General features: G+C 41.6%; 1 protein-coding gene across 7 annotated transcripts in view; it reads right to left on the bottom strand.

Moving 5' to 3' along the window:
• ago4 (argonaute RISC component 4) overlaps nt 1–17,068 on the bottom strand; it is a 32,374-nt gene that overhangs the window by 7,726 nt on the left and 7,580 nt on the right. For 3 of the 7 annotated variants that reach the window (XM_061759327.1, XM_061759325.1, XM_061759321.1), the window contains 11 exons: nt 12,372–12,546; nt 12,108–12,228; nt 10,283–10,464; nt 9,865–10,001; nt 9,225–9,359; nt 8,838–8,925; nt 8,557–8,704; nt 8,325–8,444; nt 7,422–7,583; nt 467–615; nt 115–299 (listed from right to left, as the gene is read on the bottom strand). In XM_061759327.1, coding sequence (XP_061615311.1) covers nt 115–299; nt 467–615; nt 7,422–7,583; nt 8,325–8,444; nt 8,557–8,704; nt 8,838–8,925; nt 9,225–9,359; nt 9,865–10,001; nt 10,283–10,464; nt 12,108–12,212 — 1,411 coding nt within the window. In that variant the 5' untranslated portion in view covers nt 12,213–12,228; nt 12,372–12,546. Of the gene's footprint in view, nt 1–114; nt 300–466; nt 616–7,421; nt 7,584–8,324; nt 8,445–8,556; nt 8,705–8,837; nt 8,926–9,224; nt 9,360–9,864; nt 10,002–10,282; nt 10,465–12,107; nt 12,229–12,371; nt 12,547–13,340; nt 13,436–17,068 lie in introns of all 7 variants that reach the window. The other 4 variants (XM_061759328.1, XM_061759322.1, XM_061759323.1 and 1 more) reach the window with 4 other exon arrangements.

The following is a 17,068-nucleotide window of genomic DNA, read 5'->3' as shown; positions in this document are numbered from 1 at the left end:
AAACAATTGGCAAAAAAACAATTACTGTAACAATGTTTTTATGCCTCATCCATAAGCATTTAGCTTTACCTCATGCACTGTGGCATAAAATTAGAAACAACACAGCGCGCTTACCATAGACTGGCGTTTTGCCAGGCAGGATGACAACAATGAGCTGCAGACCCACATAAGACATCTTGAGGTGCTTGAACATGGGCTCCACACTGTCCGCTCCTTGTGCATATTTACAGAAACATGGCTGGCCCTGGATGGGCATCCCAGCATCCTTTGAGATCTTACGCAATTGATCAGTGAAGCTCCTACCAAAATTAAGCCAAGCTCATTAGCGATCAGCAATAAGCAGAAGATATCCAAGGAACTCAATCAAGCACAAACAAGGTAGCCTGTAGCAAGCAGGCTTTAAAGAGGACTAAAAGCTTTGCAAGCAATGTTTGAATGTTTGTGATTCATTCATTATGGCACTCACTTGAGCAAGTCCTCTCTGCATTGTTTCTGTGGTGCGAAACAGGCCACAGCCCAGACCTTGATTTCGATGCCAGCATAGAACTGCTTCCCCCTCATGTCCCACACGCCCTGATTGGGCGTGGCTACCGTTTTATTCTGTGGAGAGAGTCCCTACCTTCTTAGTCAACCCCCCGGTTGGATGAGCTGATACACAAGGTTTACTACATACCGTATTTTCACGACCATAAGGCGCACTTAAAAAAAAGTCTTACATTTTCTCCAAAATGGACGGGGCGCCTTATAATGCGGCGCGCCTTGTGTGTGCACAGAGTTCCAAAATCTGTAAATGTGTGACTTTGATGAGCGCTCCGCTTGACTGACTGGGAGCATTTCCTGCCGACAGGCTGCTTATATAGAGGAAAGGCGGACGTGACTGAGGACAGCATGCGGACGTAAAGGGGGAAGGGTGCACGTGAAAGAGGCCGCTAAAGGCACCCCCCCAGTAAGTATATAGCGCCGGGGTGTGCATTGTGCAAAACATCGGTTTGACTAAGGACCCCCGGAAATGGCACCTACGAAGAGACACGCTTACGAAGCACAGTTTAAACTGCAAGCTATCAGTTACGCGGAGGAACATGGGAATTGAGCAGCCGCGAGAGAATTCAAGATCAATGAATCCATGGTTTGCAAGTGGAGGAAGCAGGAAAACGATCTTCGCCAAGTCAAGAAGACAAAGCTGAGTTTCCGCGGAAACAAGGCGAGGTGGCCCGATTTGGAAGAACTCCTCAAGCAATGGATTAATGCTCAAAGAACAGCCGGGAGAAGCGTCTCTACAGTCACCATTCGACTGAGGGCAATAACTCTGAGCTTGCCATCATTCCTGGAGGCTTGACGAAGGAACTCCAACCGCTGGTCATCGGTGTAAAAAGGGCGTGCAAAGTGAAGTTGCGAGTGGCGTGGGAGCGATGGATGACAGATGGCAAACACAGCTTTACTAAGGCTAGGGGGCAGCGCCGGGCGAGTTACGCCACAATTTGTAAATGGATTGTGGATGCTTGGGCTAACGTGTCTGCTTGCACTGAGATTTTGTAAAAGCCGGCATCATTTCTGAGGAGCCGCACGGCAACAAGACTGACTCTGACAATGACGAGAGGGCAGCTGGAGTGTTTGATGGAGAACTTGCCCAGCTGTTCATTTCAGATACAGAAGATGAAGACTTTGATGGATTTGTGGATGAGGATTGATAAAAAAATAACGTGAGTACATTGTTAAATACTTCAATAAAGTACAATCAAACTCAGTTTTGCTCCCACTGCCTTTTTAAAAACATTGTTTTAGCATGGGTGCATGCATACTCCCGTATGTTTTACCATGCCTGCGCCCAATAATACGGTGCGCCTTATGTATGTGTTAAATACAGAAATAGACCCCGTAACTGAGACTGCGCCTTTTAATACGGTGCGCCTTATGGTCGTGAAAACATGCTAATTTAACAGGCAAACAGATATAGCCACATTCAACGCTTTTACCGTTTCCCAAATCATCATATTGCCAGTTGTCACGCAATTTTGCAGGACTTCATATAAAAACTGATGCAGGGAACAACTACATTTAGACTTTCAGGTTACTTTAACAGGCAACCTTTTAATTTAATTAAACTAAAGATAAATAGTGTATGTTTCAAAAAATTTGTTGTAGTCTGTCACTGTGTGTAGAGCTGTTAAATATAAAATGCTTAATATTTTTGTACGACTTCCTACTAAAATCCTACGAGCTTCATGGCATGACAAACAGAATCTCTTGCTCCTAATTCAGTGTGGTTGTAAATACAAATACAAAAGGGCAGAAGCTTTCTACTTCGTTAACAAGCTTTACCAAAGACTATTAAGTGCAGTGTAGTTAATTGGGGCCATTTAGCAGCATGTATTATTTTCAAAAAATACCAATACCGTACTGTATTTGAGTTTTAAGGACATAAATGTTAGTCAAGGATTAAGTCAGTAATGGAAACTAAATCATAGTGTTTGTTACAGATGAGGAAGAGTAAAGGCTTTCCCATCTCATGTGTATCTAGCAACTTCAGGGAGTGTTTCTTGTAGTTTTTGAAAAAACCTGGCCATATAAGCACACAAACATCAGATCAGCATGCAGTTTTAAAATGCAATGTATACCATTCATTCCAAGCAATGAGAGAAGGCTTGAAGCCAATTAGATTTGCTGTCCCAGGTGGCAAATGGCCAACTGTTCAATTGAGAGTGGAAGAAAGACTGCTGTGTTGAGCTTTAAAAATCAAACAATGTGAACACCTGCAAACCGAGCGCAGAACAAAATGGGAAATCTCCCCCAACATTAAGAGAGAGAGATCAGGATTTTATCGCTCGTCAGCAGAAATGCAGGGCGTTTTATTGCCTGTAAGAAAGCCAAATTGCCACTCCATTGACTTGAAAAAGATTTTACTGCTGGACACTCATTGCTTGGTGACAAGTCTCATTGACATCCTGGTGGCAACGCATTCACGTCACCCCCTCTTATTCACAATCCTTGAATCCCTATCCAGCCTTTCTACCAAGAATGAGGATACCGGTGTAAGTTAACATCTTTAAATATGAATCAGCCCGTAGTGTTCAAATGCGGATGTATATATCTCAGCATTACAATTTCCACATGGATGAGCATAAAAACATTTAAAGTCTACATCAATCATCCAATTTTCCTGGCTCTCTCCAGATGCGGACCAGATGGCTGAATTGAGATTCAGTGGGTGAAGCAGCAGTCTTTTGTGATTAGAGCTCCTAATTCTCTCCTTCCCCCACATACCCCATATGCAAGCAAATTAAACATGTACTGACCCCTTCCAAAAAATGTGAATATCACGGAAATGTTCATTTATTTCCATAACTCCATTCAAAAAGTTAAACTTTCATAGATTATAGATTCACGGCCCTCAATTTATTTGTATACGTTTATGGTACATAATTTGGGCTTCCAGCTCATAAAACCCACAAAATCAGGAATTCAAAAAAATTACAATACTGTGACGAAATCACCATTTACGTCTAATTTTTTGTAGAAAAATAAATAAATTAGGGTCACATTAAATCAATTGAAATATGGTACTTTCCAAACGATATGTTAATCTTCAATACTTGGTCGGGAATCCCTTTGCTTCGATCACTGCTTCGATGCACCGTGGCATTGAGGCAATCAGCCTGTGGCATTGCCTGGGAGTTACGGAAGCCCAGATTTCCTTGATGCTTGCGGTCAGTTCTTTTGTTTTTTGGTCTGGTGCCCCTCATTTTCCTCTTGATAGATTCTCAATGGGGTTTAGTTCCGACGAGTTGGCTTGCCAGTCAAGCACTGTGATGGCATGGGCATCAAACCAGGTTTTGGTGCTTCTGGTGGTATGGGCAGGAGCCAGGTCCTGCTGGAAGATGAAATCTGCATCTCCATACAGATCCTTAGCAGAAGGAATCATTAAGTCCTCTCAAACATTCTGGTAAACAGTTGTGGTGACCTTGGATTTAAGAAAGCAGAGTTTACCAACACCTGCACTGGACATTGCAACCCAAATCATGACTGATTGACTGGATATTTCACACTGGAGCTCAAGCAGCTTGGGTTATGTTCTTTACCAGTCTTCCTCCAAACCGTTGGACCTTGATTCCCGAATGAAAGGCACACTTTACTTTCATCCGAAAAGAGGACCTTGAACCACTGGACCCGAATGCGTCTGAATGTGGTGGTTTTTGAAGCTGTGAGACTCTCCTCATTCCACTCTTTCTGGATCTCTGCTAGATTCTTGAATCTTCTGTTTGATAATCCGCTCAAGCCAACGGTCATCTCTTTTGCCGGTGCATCTTCTCCTGCCACATTTTGTCCTTTCATGAGACTATCCATTGATATGCTTGGACACAACACTGTCAACAGCCAGCCTCTTAGCTATGAACTTTTGTGGCTTACCCATCCTATGGGGGGTATCAATGATGGTCTTCTGGCCAGTTGTCAAGTCTGCAGTCTTCCCCATATTGAACCCAAATGAGACAAACCAAACTGAAGTAATTTAATGACACCTGGTGAAACCTGTGCAGGTGCTTTGAGTTTAGTCAATGATGAGTGTGTGACACTCAGTATTCTTCACAGTATTCAAATTTTTGAATTCCTGATATTGTGGGTTTTATGAGCTGGAAGCCCAAATTATGTAAAAATAAACACATACAACGGGTACTGAAAGTATTCAGACCCCCCTTACATTTTTCACTCTGTTATATTGTAGCCATTTGCTAAAATCATTTAAGTTCCCCCCCCCCCTCAATATACACACAACAGCCCATATTGACTGAAGAAATTGAATTTTTGAAATTTTTGCAGATTTATTAAAAAAGAAAAACTGATATCACACAGCCATAAGTATTCAGACCATTTGCTTTGACACTTATATTTAACTCGGGTGCTGTCCATTTTGTCTGATCATCCTTGAGATGGTTCTACACCTTCATTGGAGTCCAGCTGTGTTTAATTATACTGATTGGACTTGATTAGGAAAGCCACACCCCTGTCTATATAAGACTTTACAGCTCACAGTGCATGTCAGAGCAAATGAGAATCGTGAGGTCAAAGGAACTGCCTGAAGAGCTCAGAGACAGAATTGTGGCAAGGCACAGATCTGGCCAAGGTTACAAAAAAAATTATTCTGTACTTAAGATTCCTAAGAGCACAGTGGCCTCCATAATCCTGAAATGGAAGACGTTTGGGACGATCAGAACCCTTCCTAGTGCTGCCCGTCCGGCCAAACTGAGCAATCTGAGGAGAAGAGAATTGGTGAGAGTGGTAAAGAAGAACCCAAAGATCACTGTGGCTGAGCTCCAGAGATTCAGTTGGGAGAAGGTTCTAGAAAGTCAACAAGCACTGCAGCCCTCCACCAGTCGAGGCTTTATGGCAGAGTGGCTCGACTGAAGCCTCTCCTCAGTGCAAGACACATGAAAGTCCGCATGGAGTTTGCTTAAAAAAAAAAAAAAAACACCTGAAGGACTCCAAGATGGTAAGAAATAAGATTCTCTGGTCTGATGAGACCAAGATAGAACTTGTTGGCCTTAATTCTAAGCGGTGTGTGTGGTGAAAACCAGGCACTGCTCATCACCGGTCCAATACAGTCCCAACAGTGAAGCATGCTGGTGGCAGCATCATGCTGTGGGGGTGTTTTTCAGCTGCAGGGACAGGACGACTGGTTGCAATCAAAGGAAAGCTGAATGCAGCCAATTACAGGGATATCCTGGACGAAAACATTTTCCAGAGTGCTCAGGACCTCAGACTGGGCCGAAGGTTCACCTTCCAACAAGACGATGACCCTAAGCACACAGCTTAAATAAAGGAGTGGCTTCAGAACAACTCCATGACTGTTCTTGAATAGCCCAGCCAGAGCCCTGACTTAAACCCAATTGAGCATCTCTGGAGACGCTCAAAAAAGTGCTTCTACTAAATACTGGGTCTGAATACTTATGGCTGTGTGATATTTCAGTTTTTCTTTTTTAATAAATCGGCAAAAATTTCAACAATTCTGTTTTTTTCTGTCAGTATGGGGTGCTGTGTGTACATTACTGAGGAAAAAAAATTAAAATATTTTAGCAAATGGCTACAATATAAGTGACAAATTTAAGGGGGTCTGAATACTTTCCCTACCCACTGCCAATACTTGAAATTGGTTAAATTGTGGGCCCTTAATCTACAATCTATGAAAGTTTAACTTTTTGAATGGAATTATGGAAATAAATAAACTTTTCCATGATATTCAAATTTTTTGGTAAGGGTCTGTACAGCTCCACTGCCTACTATAACCATTTGCACCAAAGCTCTGTCAGCAAAGGAAGCGCATATAGAATAGACCCGGGCAAATTACGGCCCGTGGGCCACATCTAGTCTCTGACCATCCCTCACAATCTTTATTACGTCAAAATAAAATGTGGTGCTTTTATTTTGATATCCACGTTTGTCAGGAGAACAAACCAAGCGGGAGCAACAACCAGCTACTTTTTCTGTGTGTTTGTTTGTTTTTAAAGCAAATCGCCGCAATGCCAAAAGTGGTTCTCATGTTAGCAACATTCCCATTCCCTGCATCTTGGAGGTCAGAGAGGAATTTTTCCTGGAAATGATCTGTGAGTCCCAACTAAGAATGGCTAATATGAGTTAGTGATTTGTAGTCATACCAGCACTTTAAACATATATAAACATTTTTTGGGGGGGAATATTGATTAAATAGGGATCTAATGTTAATGTGTAGATATGTAATTTCAATGATTGACTACAACTTTGGTAAACATTTCTGCTAATTTTCCCAATGTGGGGAAATTATCTTCATTTCCTAAGAACATATCTACCAAAATAGGAGCTTATTAAACTTTAATTTAATGCATTATATCAATTTCTTCTTAACCTGTCCTGTTCAGCTGCATGGCCATGCAGAATGGTGGATCTGTATGCCTTTTGTGCTGGACCAGTTCAATAAATTAAATTAATATGGAATACAATTGAGCCCTTTGGCATGGCCCACATCAATTGTCCGACTTTCTCATGCCCCCTTTGGAAAATTAATTGCCCACCCCTGGCTTAGAGGATCTGCACACTGTGACTGCTTGAACTTCACCACAGGATTTCCCCCACACAGAGCTAGTTCCAGGTCTTACAGGTCTAGTTAATTTAATTGCAGCACTAGTTAGTTTGTAAGGAATTGCATTCCGTTTGCATGCTGTTAGGGCCTTGATATATCAATCCAGCTACTGTTATGTGCTTGTCTGGTGTTAATTTTTATTAATTACCAATTAGTGACAATTTCAGAAAATGTGAGCATTAATATAAAGATAAGACTACTCCTGCAAACCTGGAAAGAAAAGCCCGATGTTCCAACATTCACTCCGATGCCCCCCACCCAATGCCTTTTTCATTAGGCTGGTAACCCAAGAGTATAACCCCTTCCCGGTACTCACCCTGCCACAGTCCCTCCCTGTGTCTGTACTCACCCGGCCCCCATACTGTAGCATGGGCGCTGGGAGCACTCGTCCTGTCACCTCAGTCATGTCATTATGCACCACAATGCCAAATTCCTTCAGATACGGGTCAGGACCCCCAACCATGCTGTTGCTTTTGACCTGGGCAAGGTGAGGAGGAGATTAGAACAAAAGAAGCAAAGGACAATAGGGACAGTGTTTCCCCAACCGTGACACATATTTGACATTACAAAAATATTACAGCTTAAAACCAAATAATAAAGTCACAAAAATAATACATACTGAAATAACAATGATCTGGTCTCAATTTAGTCACACATTTACTTAGTGTGAAATCTGGGCTTGTTGAGTTGAACAAAGCTATTATTCTGTTGTATGAATTTCAACAGGTGCATACATGGGTTAATTTTACCTTTTGCCATCTGGTGGATGAACATTTAATTGTTCTGCCTCTAACTATATGTCAATGGCATAGATGGATGAACAGAGAAACAATTGTAGTCAATAAATACTGATGTAATACACTATTGTGCCACGGCACAGTGGTTGGGAATAACTGCCATAAATGACCACTTTTAGGCTTTGTCCACTTGTTTATGATAATGTATGTAGCATAGGTGTTCAACTAAATTATGTTCCAGTTGGAAGGAAAAGTTGTCTTTTGAATAACAGTGAATTTAAGAAAGATTTTTGAAATTTACTGTAACATACTGCCTTGTAGTCTGTGCACACACAAAAATCTGCAGTGGTAAAAAAGTTATCAGAATTCTCACAGCTCCAATACCACTTCACAGAAGGGCAAATTTCATTTTAGCAGAACCAATAGTGTGCTTAGTAAAGGCCAAAGAGCAACATCAAGAGGCAACATAGATATTCACTCACCAGTCTGCTGATCTCTTCTTGTCGGTCAGGGGCGGAGCGAGCGGTAGCTTTGATCATGGTGGATGTCTGGTTGTCTGTCAGTTTTTTTATACAGCGTTGGCCAGCTACTATGTTACAGACCTACATTGTACGTGCACGCACAAAAAGTGAGCGGTCATTTAGGAGGAGGAGTTTTGGTGGAACACTGAAATTTCTTTATGATGTTTAAGTGTAAAAACGGTCTCTTTCTAACCTCCAATGGCAGATAAGTGTGCTTCTGTTCCTGTCCTACTTGCAGACAGGGTAAATGTGGATACTTGAGCTGCAGATTGTACTTCTGCTTGAAATACTGAGCAACTGTGCATTCCATTGCCTGGCCATTCTCAAGCTGTAAGGGGAACCTGTCATGAAAACAGTAATGTGGATAAAATGAAAAGAAACACATACCAGTCAAATTATTGTTAATACAAATGTGCAAAACACAAAAAGCTTTAAAGTAGTGGTTCAAAATGACAATAGCTGGAAGTGAATTACGTTTGGTGACTGGCTGGTCGGCGCGTAACATTGCACACACGATACTTCCTCTTCATCTGACCACAGTGTGTGACCTCCACCTTCAAGCCTGTTAAAACATAAGAAAACAGGGCTACAGTGTAATGCAAAAGGAGTGCGATTCAATTTCCACAAACCTTCAGCCAGCTAGTTGGAAGAACAATGATCTTGACCAGCACTAAAGCAATGTCAAACATTCCTATAGCAGTTTCATTTCTGCAGTTTGCAAATGTTCTTTTAAAGACAAAATTTAGAATACTTTTAGACCTTTGTTTATAAATGTAGTACACCAAATACTGTGGGGGTGACTTAATACAGAGCCATCTCATAATAAAGCCTTTAAAATGACAATATTTAGCTAACACTCACCTCTTATTTCCTTCGTAAATTTGACGCGCTGCGAGTCAGTCAGGGGTTTGGTCTGTTCATTGATGTTCTGTATATCTAAAACTTCGCACATGAACTCAATCACTGGCTGAGCACGGTAGAAAGCAGTGGCCGACACTGGGAGGGTAAGAGAGATATCACATTATTCATTGGTCCCCATTAATTAGCTACTATGACCAGAACAATTTCATGCATGAACTATCACAGGCTGAGCATGGGCTCAAGTGGAACGGGCAAGAAGGAATGCAGCACCAATATGTACAGATGCTTTTAGGAGGCTTAAAACGGCTTGCCATCAGGCTGAAGGTCCTATTTCAAGAATGGTAATTTGGTCTAAATAGTCCATCTGAGTTTGCATAATGGAACCACCACAATCCTCTGCACTTATCAGGCCTTATTAACAACAACAATATAGCAATAGCAAAAAGGTTCCATAGAGCATGAGTTACTTAGGAGGTTACTGGAGGACAATGACCCAAACTTTCACATGTTTGATAATTGATAAGTTGCAAACATTGTTCACAAAAAGTGACCATGTCTATAAATTAGTTTAAGCTACTCTTAGGACAAAATAATAATACAAATCTTAAATAATCAATCAAGAGTTGCAGCACAGCCTTACCATCGATGTTGAGCATCATGTTCCACATGGCAGGACGGACGGACTGATGGAAACCAAACCAAACTTCTCTGCCTCCACCCAGAGGATGGTAGTAGCCCTCAGGAGGAGAAAAGAATGACCGTCCCACTGGAGTGTATCTGTGGACATTAAAAACAAAAATCTAATAACTGCAGACAAAAGAGAGTGATAGTGTAGAGTTAAACTGTCAAATGATTTTGTACTGGTATTATATACAGTAATATTGTAGCAGTCAGGTTTGATTTCTATAGGTTTAAAGTTTTATATCTATAGGTTTAAAGGCTAGAAATTGCATCCATTGTGTATGACAATTTAAATTCAGGATGCAAGATAGCATTGGAAGCAATAAGCCTATCACATATATTGAAAAAGGTACTGCAATAGACAGATAAATGAAGACCTCATGGAAGGGAGATGCCGCGTGATGACATCCAGAGCCTGAACGGAGTCCTCCGGGACTTCGTTCAGGTGACCGGACAACGCGTCAAGAAGCATCTGAAGACTGACCACAGACACCCACTGCAACGACACTTTGAAAGTTTGATCTTTCCCTTCCCCAGGTAGGGTCACCTCTAGATCCACCTAAGCATGACAGACAAATAAAACAAAGCAATGAGAAAGCAATAAAATAAAGGCAAAGAGATGGAGGAAAATTTAGCGTATGGATGACGAGCAAGACAAGTAATAAACACCAAAAGGAGAGAGACCAAGATTTTGTGAATCAGTTGACAAACGACAAGGTAATTCTTTTCAACACACACCTCCAATTACAGTATGTGAATGTCAAAAAGAAGCACAACCCTTAAAATGAAAAAATTGAAGGAAATTTTCTATAATCATAGATTTAATGTGGCACAAAAAGAGGGAGAGTAAAAGAACCAGAACAAAACACTTTCCATGAAGAAACATACAGAGGTACCTTGGATTTACGACAACCCCATTTTACGAGTCTTTTGAGTTACTAGCCAACGCTTGATCAATTTTTTGCTTTGTGCTGCCAGCCAAAATTTAAGGTACAAACAAGCTCCAGTTAAGCTTTCACTTGAGTGATGTGGGGGGGGAAAAAAAGGTAATTAAGGTGGAACCTCATTTCACTATCAAATCAGAGTACAAAACAAATTTGGGTTGATGAACTGCTCATCTTGGCATCCATGCAGACCGCTCAGTTGTGCTTTCGCTCTTTCACCCAGTATAAACATCATTCCCCTTGCTGAAAATTAGCCCTCATGATGGCTGCCAAGAAAGAGATTCTGCCATTAGGAAACCCTGGAAAGTGACGGGGTTGCTGCGGCATCTGGTGAGCTCTCGCTGGCGGGGCTGGCCATGTGCCGACGCGTACCTGTATTGCATGTTTTTATTCAATTATTTATTTTTCTTGAAGAGCTGTAAATGCTCTGCTTCACAGTACAGGGGGATGGAGCTCCAGTTCTACAGCATGTAACAGCGTGCCGCAGTATGGTAAAGCGGCTTTTTTGGAACGCAACCACCGCCAAAGAAAGATGTCCCTCCCGGCCGCCGGACCTGCATGCGTCAGCAAGAGGTTTCCCAGCTCAGTGTGCCAACAGTGGGTTTTGGGGGCTGGAACAGATTAATGGCATTTCGATTCTTTTCAATTGGTTTGATCATGGATGAAATTATACTCAAGGTAAGTCAATCAGTGAACATTGAAACCCAGTTCATACACATTTGAATGCTAGAGTCATTCACAACTTCCAGTTTTGGAGAGGTTAAGCACCACAGCCAAAACAGCATGTTTATAAAACTAGTTCAGATCAAAGTTGAAGCTATACAATGAGACAACTGTATTATTTATTAATGTAGGTAAATTTAAGAACAAGCATAATCAGCATGTATTATGATACTTTTCATTCGAAGCACAATGCGGTTTAGACTACCGTACATTTTGTCAGATGAACTTCAATTCTTCATTTCTATTATTGGACACGTTTGATCGTCTTGACTTCTGTGCCCATTTCAAATGTGTGAATAACTGCTCAATTAATGTTTTTATCATTGCCTAGATACAGGGCATACCTGTGAATCAACTGTGCATCACAGTTGTCAGTCAATACTTCCAAAAGGAACAAGCAGAGTTTTAAGTAAAAGGATAATAATAGGTTATTTCAAGTAGGAGCCAGGTTTGCCTTGCCTTCAAGAAATGGCCGGCGATGCAACTATTCTGGAAAAAAAAAAAAAAAAGGGGAGCTCATGTGTGGGATACCAACCCTGTCCCTCCCTATTGGCAGTGGATGTGCTGTGTACATATTCCTCTTCCCATCATAACCAGGCTGTCGGTCTCCAAAGATCTGCATCTTGAAATGCCGCACCATTGTGTCCACCACCTCTCTGGAAAGCAAGCAAATGGGTGCTGAGACGCAACAGTCACAATTGTACCAAAATATAAATAAATAAATCATTATTCAACGCAATGCCATTGGGGAGGAATGCATCCAAGTTTATTACAGTGCATTTTGGCAAAGCAAAGCTACCTGTTGACCCTCCGCGGCCGTTTCTCAGGCTTGATGTCAATATCATAGTGATAGACATCAATCTTGGGAATCTGCACTTGGAAGTGGTTGGCCAAGAGACGGATAGGTTTCCCCACCGTACCGAGGCCGGGACGCCGCGGAGGCTGGAACAGAGAGGGAGGGGCAGCAGGCGGACCTGGAGACAGGAAGGAAGAGTGATCATTCTTCAGTAAGTCAAATAATGATTATCCGTTGGAAAATTCAGAGTCACTGCACATAACAAAAGAATGATAGGAATTCAGTGAATCAACTATTGAAGCAGCTTTGGGGGAAAAAAACTGAACATCATGATCAATGTATAATTTGAATGTCAGATTTCAATTAAGTGAGTCTCAATGCCTGGCTTAACCATTTCAGTGTCACCTGCATGAATGCACTGAAGATCGGCACACGCACGTACACACAAACGTGCTGTGATTGCTCCAGAACTCTGCCCCCTGACCCACTAGGGTCAAAGAGGGGCCAGCGAAACAATGCCCTCCAATTACCATTCAGCCCACCCCCAGCTCCACCCAGACATACGAAAGCACCCACCCCAAACATTGAGACAAAGCCCAAGCTTCACTCAGACAGACAGACAGCAACACCATATGGAGGGGTGGCGCGCCGAGTCTGGGATTACCGTTAACACTTGGTACATAAGGCGCAGATATCTCCATATACGTGTGTGTGTGTGTATATATATATATATATATCTCATCATCTTCATCATCCATTATCTATCCACTGCAGGATGAAGGCCTCTTCTACACATTTCCAACTACTATGACATTTTGCAATTTGTTGCCACTGTATTCCGGTGTGTTTAATGATTTCATCTATCCATCTACTTTTAGGTCTTCGCCGTGGTCGCTTTGTGTCCAGTGGTATCCAATTGATAGTTTGTGTGTGTGTGTGTATGTATACACACAGTCAATGTATCCTACCTACCGGTAAATACAGCGTTGCAGTGATGAGTTTTTGAAGCACACACTTGTCCCTTTCTTGCCTTTAGTAGGACCCCTCATTCTGTCATCAAGCCAGAACTACCAAAAAAAAAAAAAAAAAAGATGACCGCCCCATATTGTGCGATCTTTGACAGCATGTCCCCAGTAAATCTAATTGAATTCAGTCAAATTAGAGTACAACAATTTTTATTTAAAAAAAATAAAAATTAAAAAAAAAAAAAAAAAAAGAATCTAATGATGTGAATCTTGCTGCCTTAACATATCTCCCTCCTCCAGATACTGACTAATCTCTCTCATCAATACGGAATTACATCCAAATGGGAAGACGAATCCGTTTTGATAGTAGTTGTGTCTAAATATGATAACTATGTTTAGATGAATTTCAAATTCATTGGACATGCATGACCACATAGACATTCAGCAATCAGCATCATCAGCTTTGTGGTACTGAAGGAGGGTGGCGTAGGGTGGTGAGGGGGGGGGGTTCTGCTTAATGCTTTTGTCAACTGACAGCTAAAGGACTGTGGGGGTCCTGCTGAACTCCATGCAGCCACACGCTCCAGTTAGCAAGTGAGGCACGGGAGCACAGACAATCAAGACCCCATTGCTCCACCACAACCCATTTGCCTGCATGCCCCGATCAAGAGTGGGCCCCAAATGACCTCCCCTTCGCCCAGCTAAAGACTTTTCCATTATAGTAGCAGTAGTTTGATAGCTGCCTTGCTATTGTTAGCTTTGTATGACTGTCTGCCTGTGACTCACCCTTCCTGACAATGTGTGGTCCCTTTATTCTCAAGTGTTCTCTTTATAAAGTACTACCTGTACAGTATGTGGTAGAGTCTTGGTGCACACTTTTGTCTTAACCTGCAAGTTTAAGTTTACCACTCAACTACAAATGTGCTCCACCTCAGTGTAAATTCAAGCTTCTGTGTGGAGTTTGCATGTTCTCCCCGTGCCTGCGTGGGTTTTCTCCAGGCACTCCGGTTTCCTCCCACATCCCAAAAACATGCATGCTAGGTTAATTCACAATAGGCTCCAGCGCGCTCGCGACCCTAGTGAGGAGAAGCGGCTCAAAAAAATGGATGGATGGATAATACAGCCATTGGATAATGTTTTAACATGTTTCTGTACATCAAAGAGGGTAAGAAAATCTCAGCCTATTGTAGCTAGAAATGAATTATGGTAGATAATCACAATGTTGATGATGCTCCATCCATCCATTTTCTGAGCCGCTTCGCCTCACAAGGGTCGCAGGTGTGCTGGAGCCTATGCCAGCTATCGTCAGGCAGGAGGCGGGGTACACCTGAACTAGTTGCCAGCCAATCGCAGGGCACATACAAACAAACAACCATACGCACTCACATTCATACCTACAGGCAATTTAGAGTTGTCAATTAACCTACCATTCGTGTTTTTGGGATGTGGGAGGAAACCGGAGTGCCCAGAGAAAACCCACGCAGGCCCGGGAGAACATGCAAACTCCACACAGGCGGGGCCGGGGATTGCACCCCGGTCCTCAGAACTGTGAGGCAGACGCTGTAACCAGTCGTTCACCGTGCCGCCTTTATGATAGTCTACATATTATAAATGTTACTCAACAAAATGAGGTTGCAATAATAGGCTCCAAATAAAACTGCCTCCTCTGTTGGAGACAAATCTTTGGCAGACAACTAGGAATATGACTACAGTATGTCTAAGATCTCAGATGCCAACTTGACACACCTAAAAAATTTGCAGTGTACTGAATTGAAGGACAGCGTTTCCTGCTTTTACCCAGTCAAACTCTAATCCCCTATTTAGAGTTGGGCTCATCAATTTACATGCCCAGGAAGAGTTTGTGAAATATTGGCAATTCTTTGGAAAATATGACTGATGACTGAACAGTGATCATCTCATTATTTTCTCTTTATTGCCGTTTTGCTTAATGATTGTGTGAAATACCTTGAAGTTTAATTTGAATCTCATTGAAAATAAAATGAAACTGTATTGTGTTGTTCCTGATCACGACACATCTTACAAATTCAGCCAAGGTATGTCAACTTAAGCACAAGTCATTAGGCAAAAAGTTTGACATCCTCTTCTTCCATTAAGAAGAAAGGGAGAGAAAAAAAAAAAAAAAAAAGAGCTTACACCTATGTATCGCCTCCTCAGCTGCCATGCTGCTACTTGGAAAAGTCCAGGAATGGCTCATCACAAAATATGATCCCAATAAGCAACAATAACAATACAATTATTTTTTGTATATATACACCACAACCTAAGAGTTCACCTGTTTTGTGCTAGAATGAAAGTTAAAACGGCTTTTCCCTACACACTAAATTCCATAATCTTTCTGCTGATTATATAGTCAGTACACATCATTGAGCTTGCATTTAAATGGCCACCGAATGTCCAAAGACCACCACAAAAAAGGCTAGTTTACCGGTAAGTGGTACAGTTCAGCTCTGATTCTGGGTTGCATTTCTATCATGGGGAGTGTAGGCGGAATGGAGAGAGAGCCATGTCAATAGGGTGATATTCTATAATCTGCTAATGGATGCAACAAATAAGAACGGAGTAAAAAAAAGGACAGCATTGAGAACATAATACATTTTGTGTGGTGTTGTTTTTCTACAGTCTCTCTATATACAGGTTTCCGCACCGTTATCTTTGTACCGTTTGCGGTTTTCCAATTGCATGCCGCTGACCTGACCCAAACTGTACTGTTAGGTGCAAATTGGCATGAGGGCTGATGAACACTTGGTTTCTACCACACTTATAGGTGCAGTGATGCAGTGTAAAGGTAAAAATGTATTATGTTAATGTTGACGTGTCCCTGGCAACCACAGCGTGATCAAGCAGTTGGACAGCTGGGTTTGTACTGAGCATGAGGATGATGGTCAGGCCTGGTGATGAGTCAGAGACTGAACAGAACTGAGCGACCAGTGCACTGACGCCCACACCTGCAAATACCTGGATTAAGGAATGGCATTGGACTGTGAAAAAAGCTTCATTTGGTTGCTTCAATGGTTTTGGAACACATTTGTCCACACTCATGACCATTAACGTACCTTGCTTCTTTTTTTTTTTTTTTTTTTTTTTTTTTTAACTTTTATTTGCCTCAGTTATCACCCTAAGAACGTACCGTGGTCTAATTTCCTCATTATATGGTATATTACTCAAGTAGTATGTAATTTTACCAATAAACTATTTGAAGAAGCCCCAACTTGATCAGTAAAAGTTTATTTGCAATTTTGCATCTTCTAATTTCCTCATGAATCTACAAAATTACCCAATGGATCTATTTGTCACAATATGAGATCAAACACAAGAGCAGCACTAAATTCTGCCTTTACAATGATAAGATGCTAAAAATGTAAATATGAGCAAGCGAGCAAACATTATTTATGGTGAGCATTTTATGGTGGATTAAATGTTTTGGGGCTTTCTTTAGAACAGTTTCTCTGAGGTTTTGTTTGATTTTAGAATTGTACAAAAGATCAGATCAAATGATCAGTGATCTAAGGCACACTGCACAGCAAGCGATGCGGCTGAACTGTCGCGCACTCTGCAGGGATCGGAAACTAGTTTTTGTGAGTGCTAGTGTTTCTATGATTCAATATTTTAATGACATCATAGCATGCAGGTGTAACAGCCAATCAAAAATATACATGAGCTTACAGTCTTTCATAAAAAAATAAACTTTCATGTACTAAGCATAAAAACTAGACC

The sequence above is a fragment of the Phyllopteryx taeniolatus genome, chromosome 21 (assembly GCF_024500385.1).
Source record: "Phyllopteryx taeniolatus isolate TA_2022b chromosome 21, UOR_Ptae_1.2, whole genome shotgun sequence".
NCBI classification, from domain to species: domain Eukaryota; kingdom Metazoa; phylum Chordata; class Actinopteri; order Syngnathiformes; family Syngnathidae; genus Phyllopteryx; species Phyllopteryx taeniolatus.
This window is presented reverse-complemented; position numbering and strand designations above follow the sequence as displayed.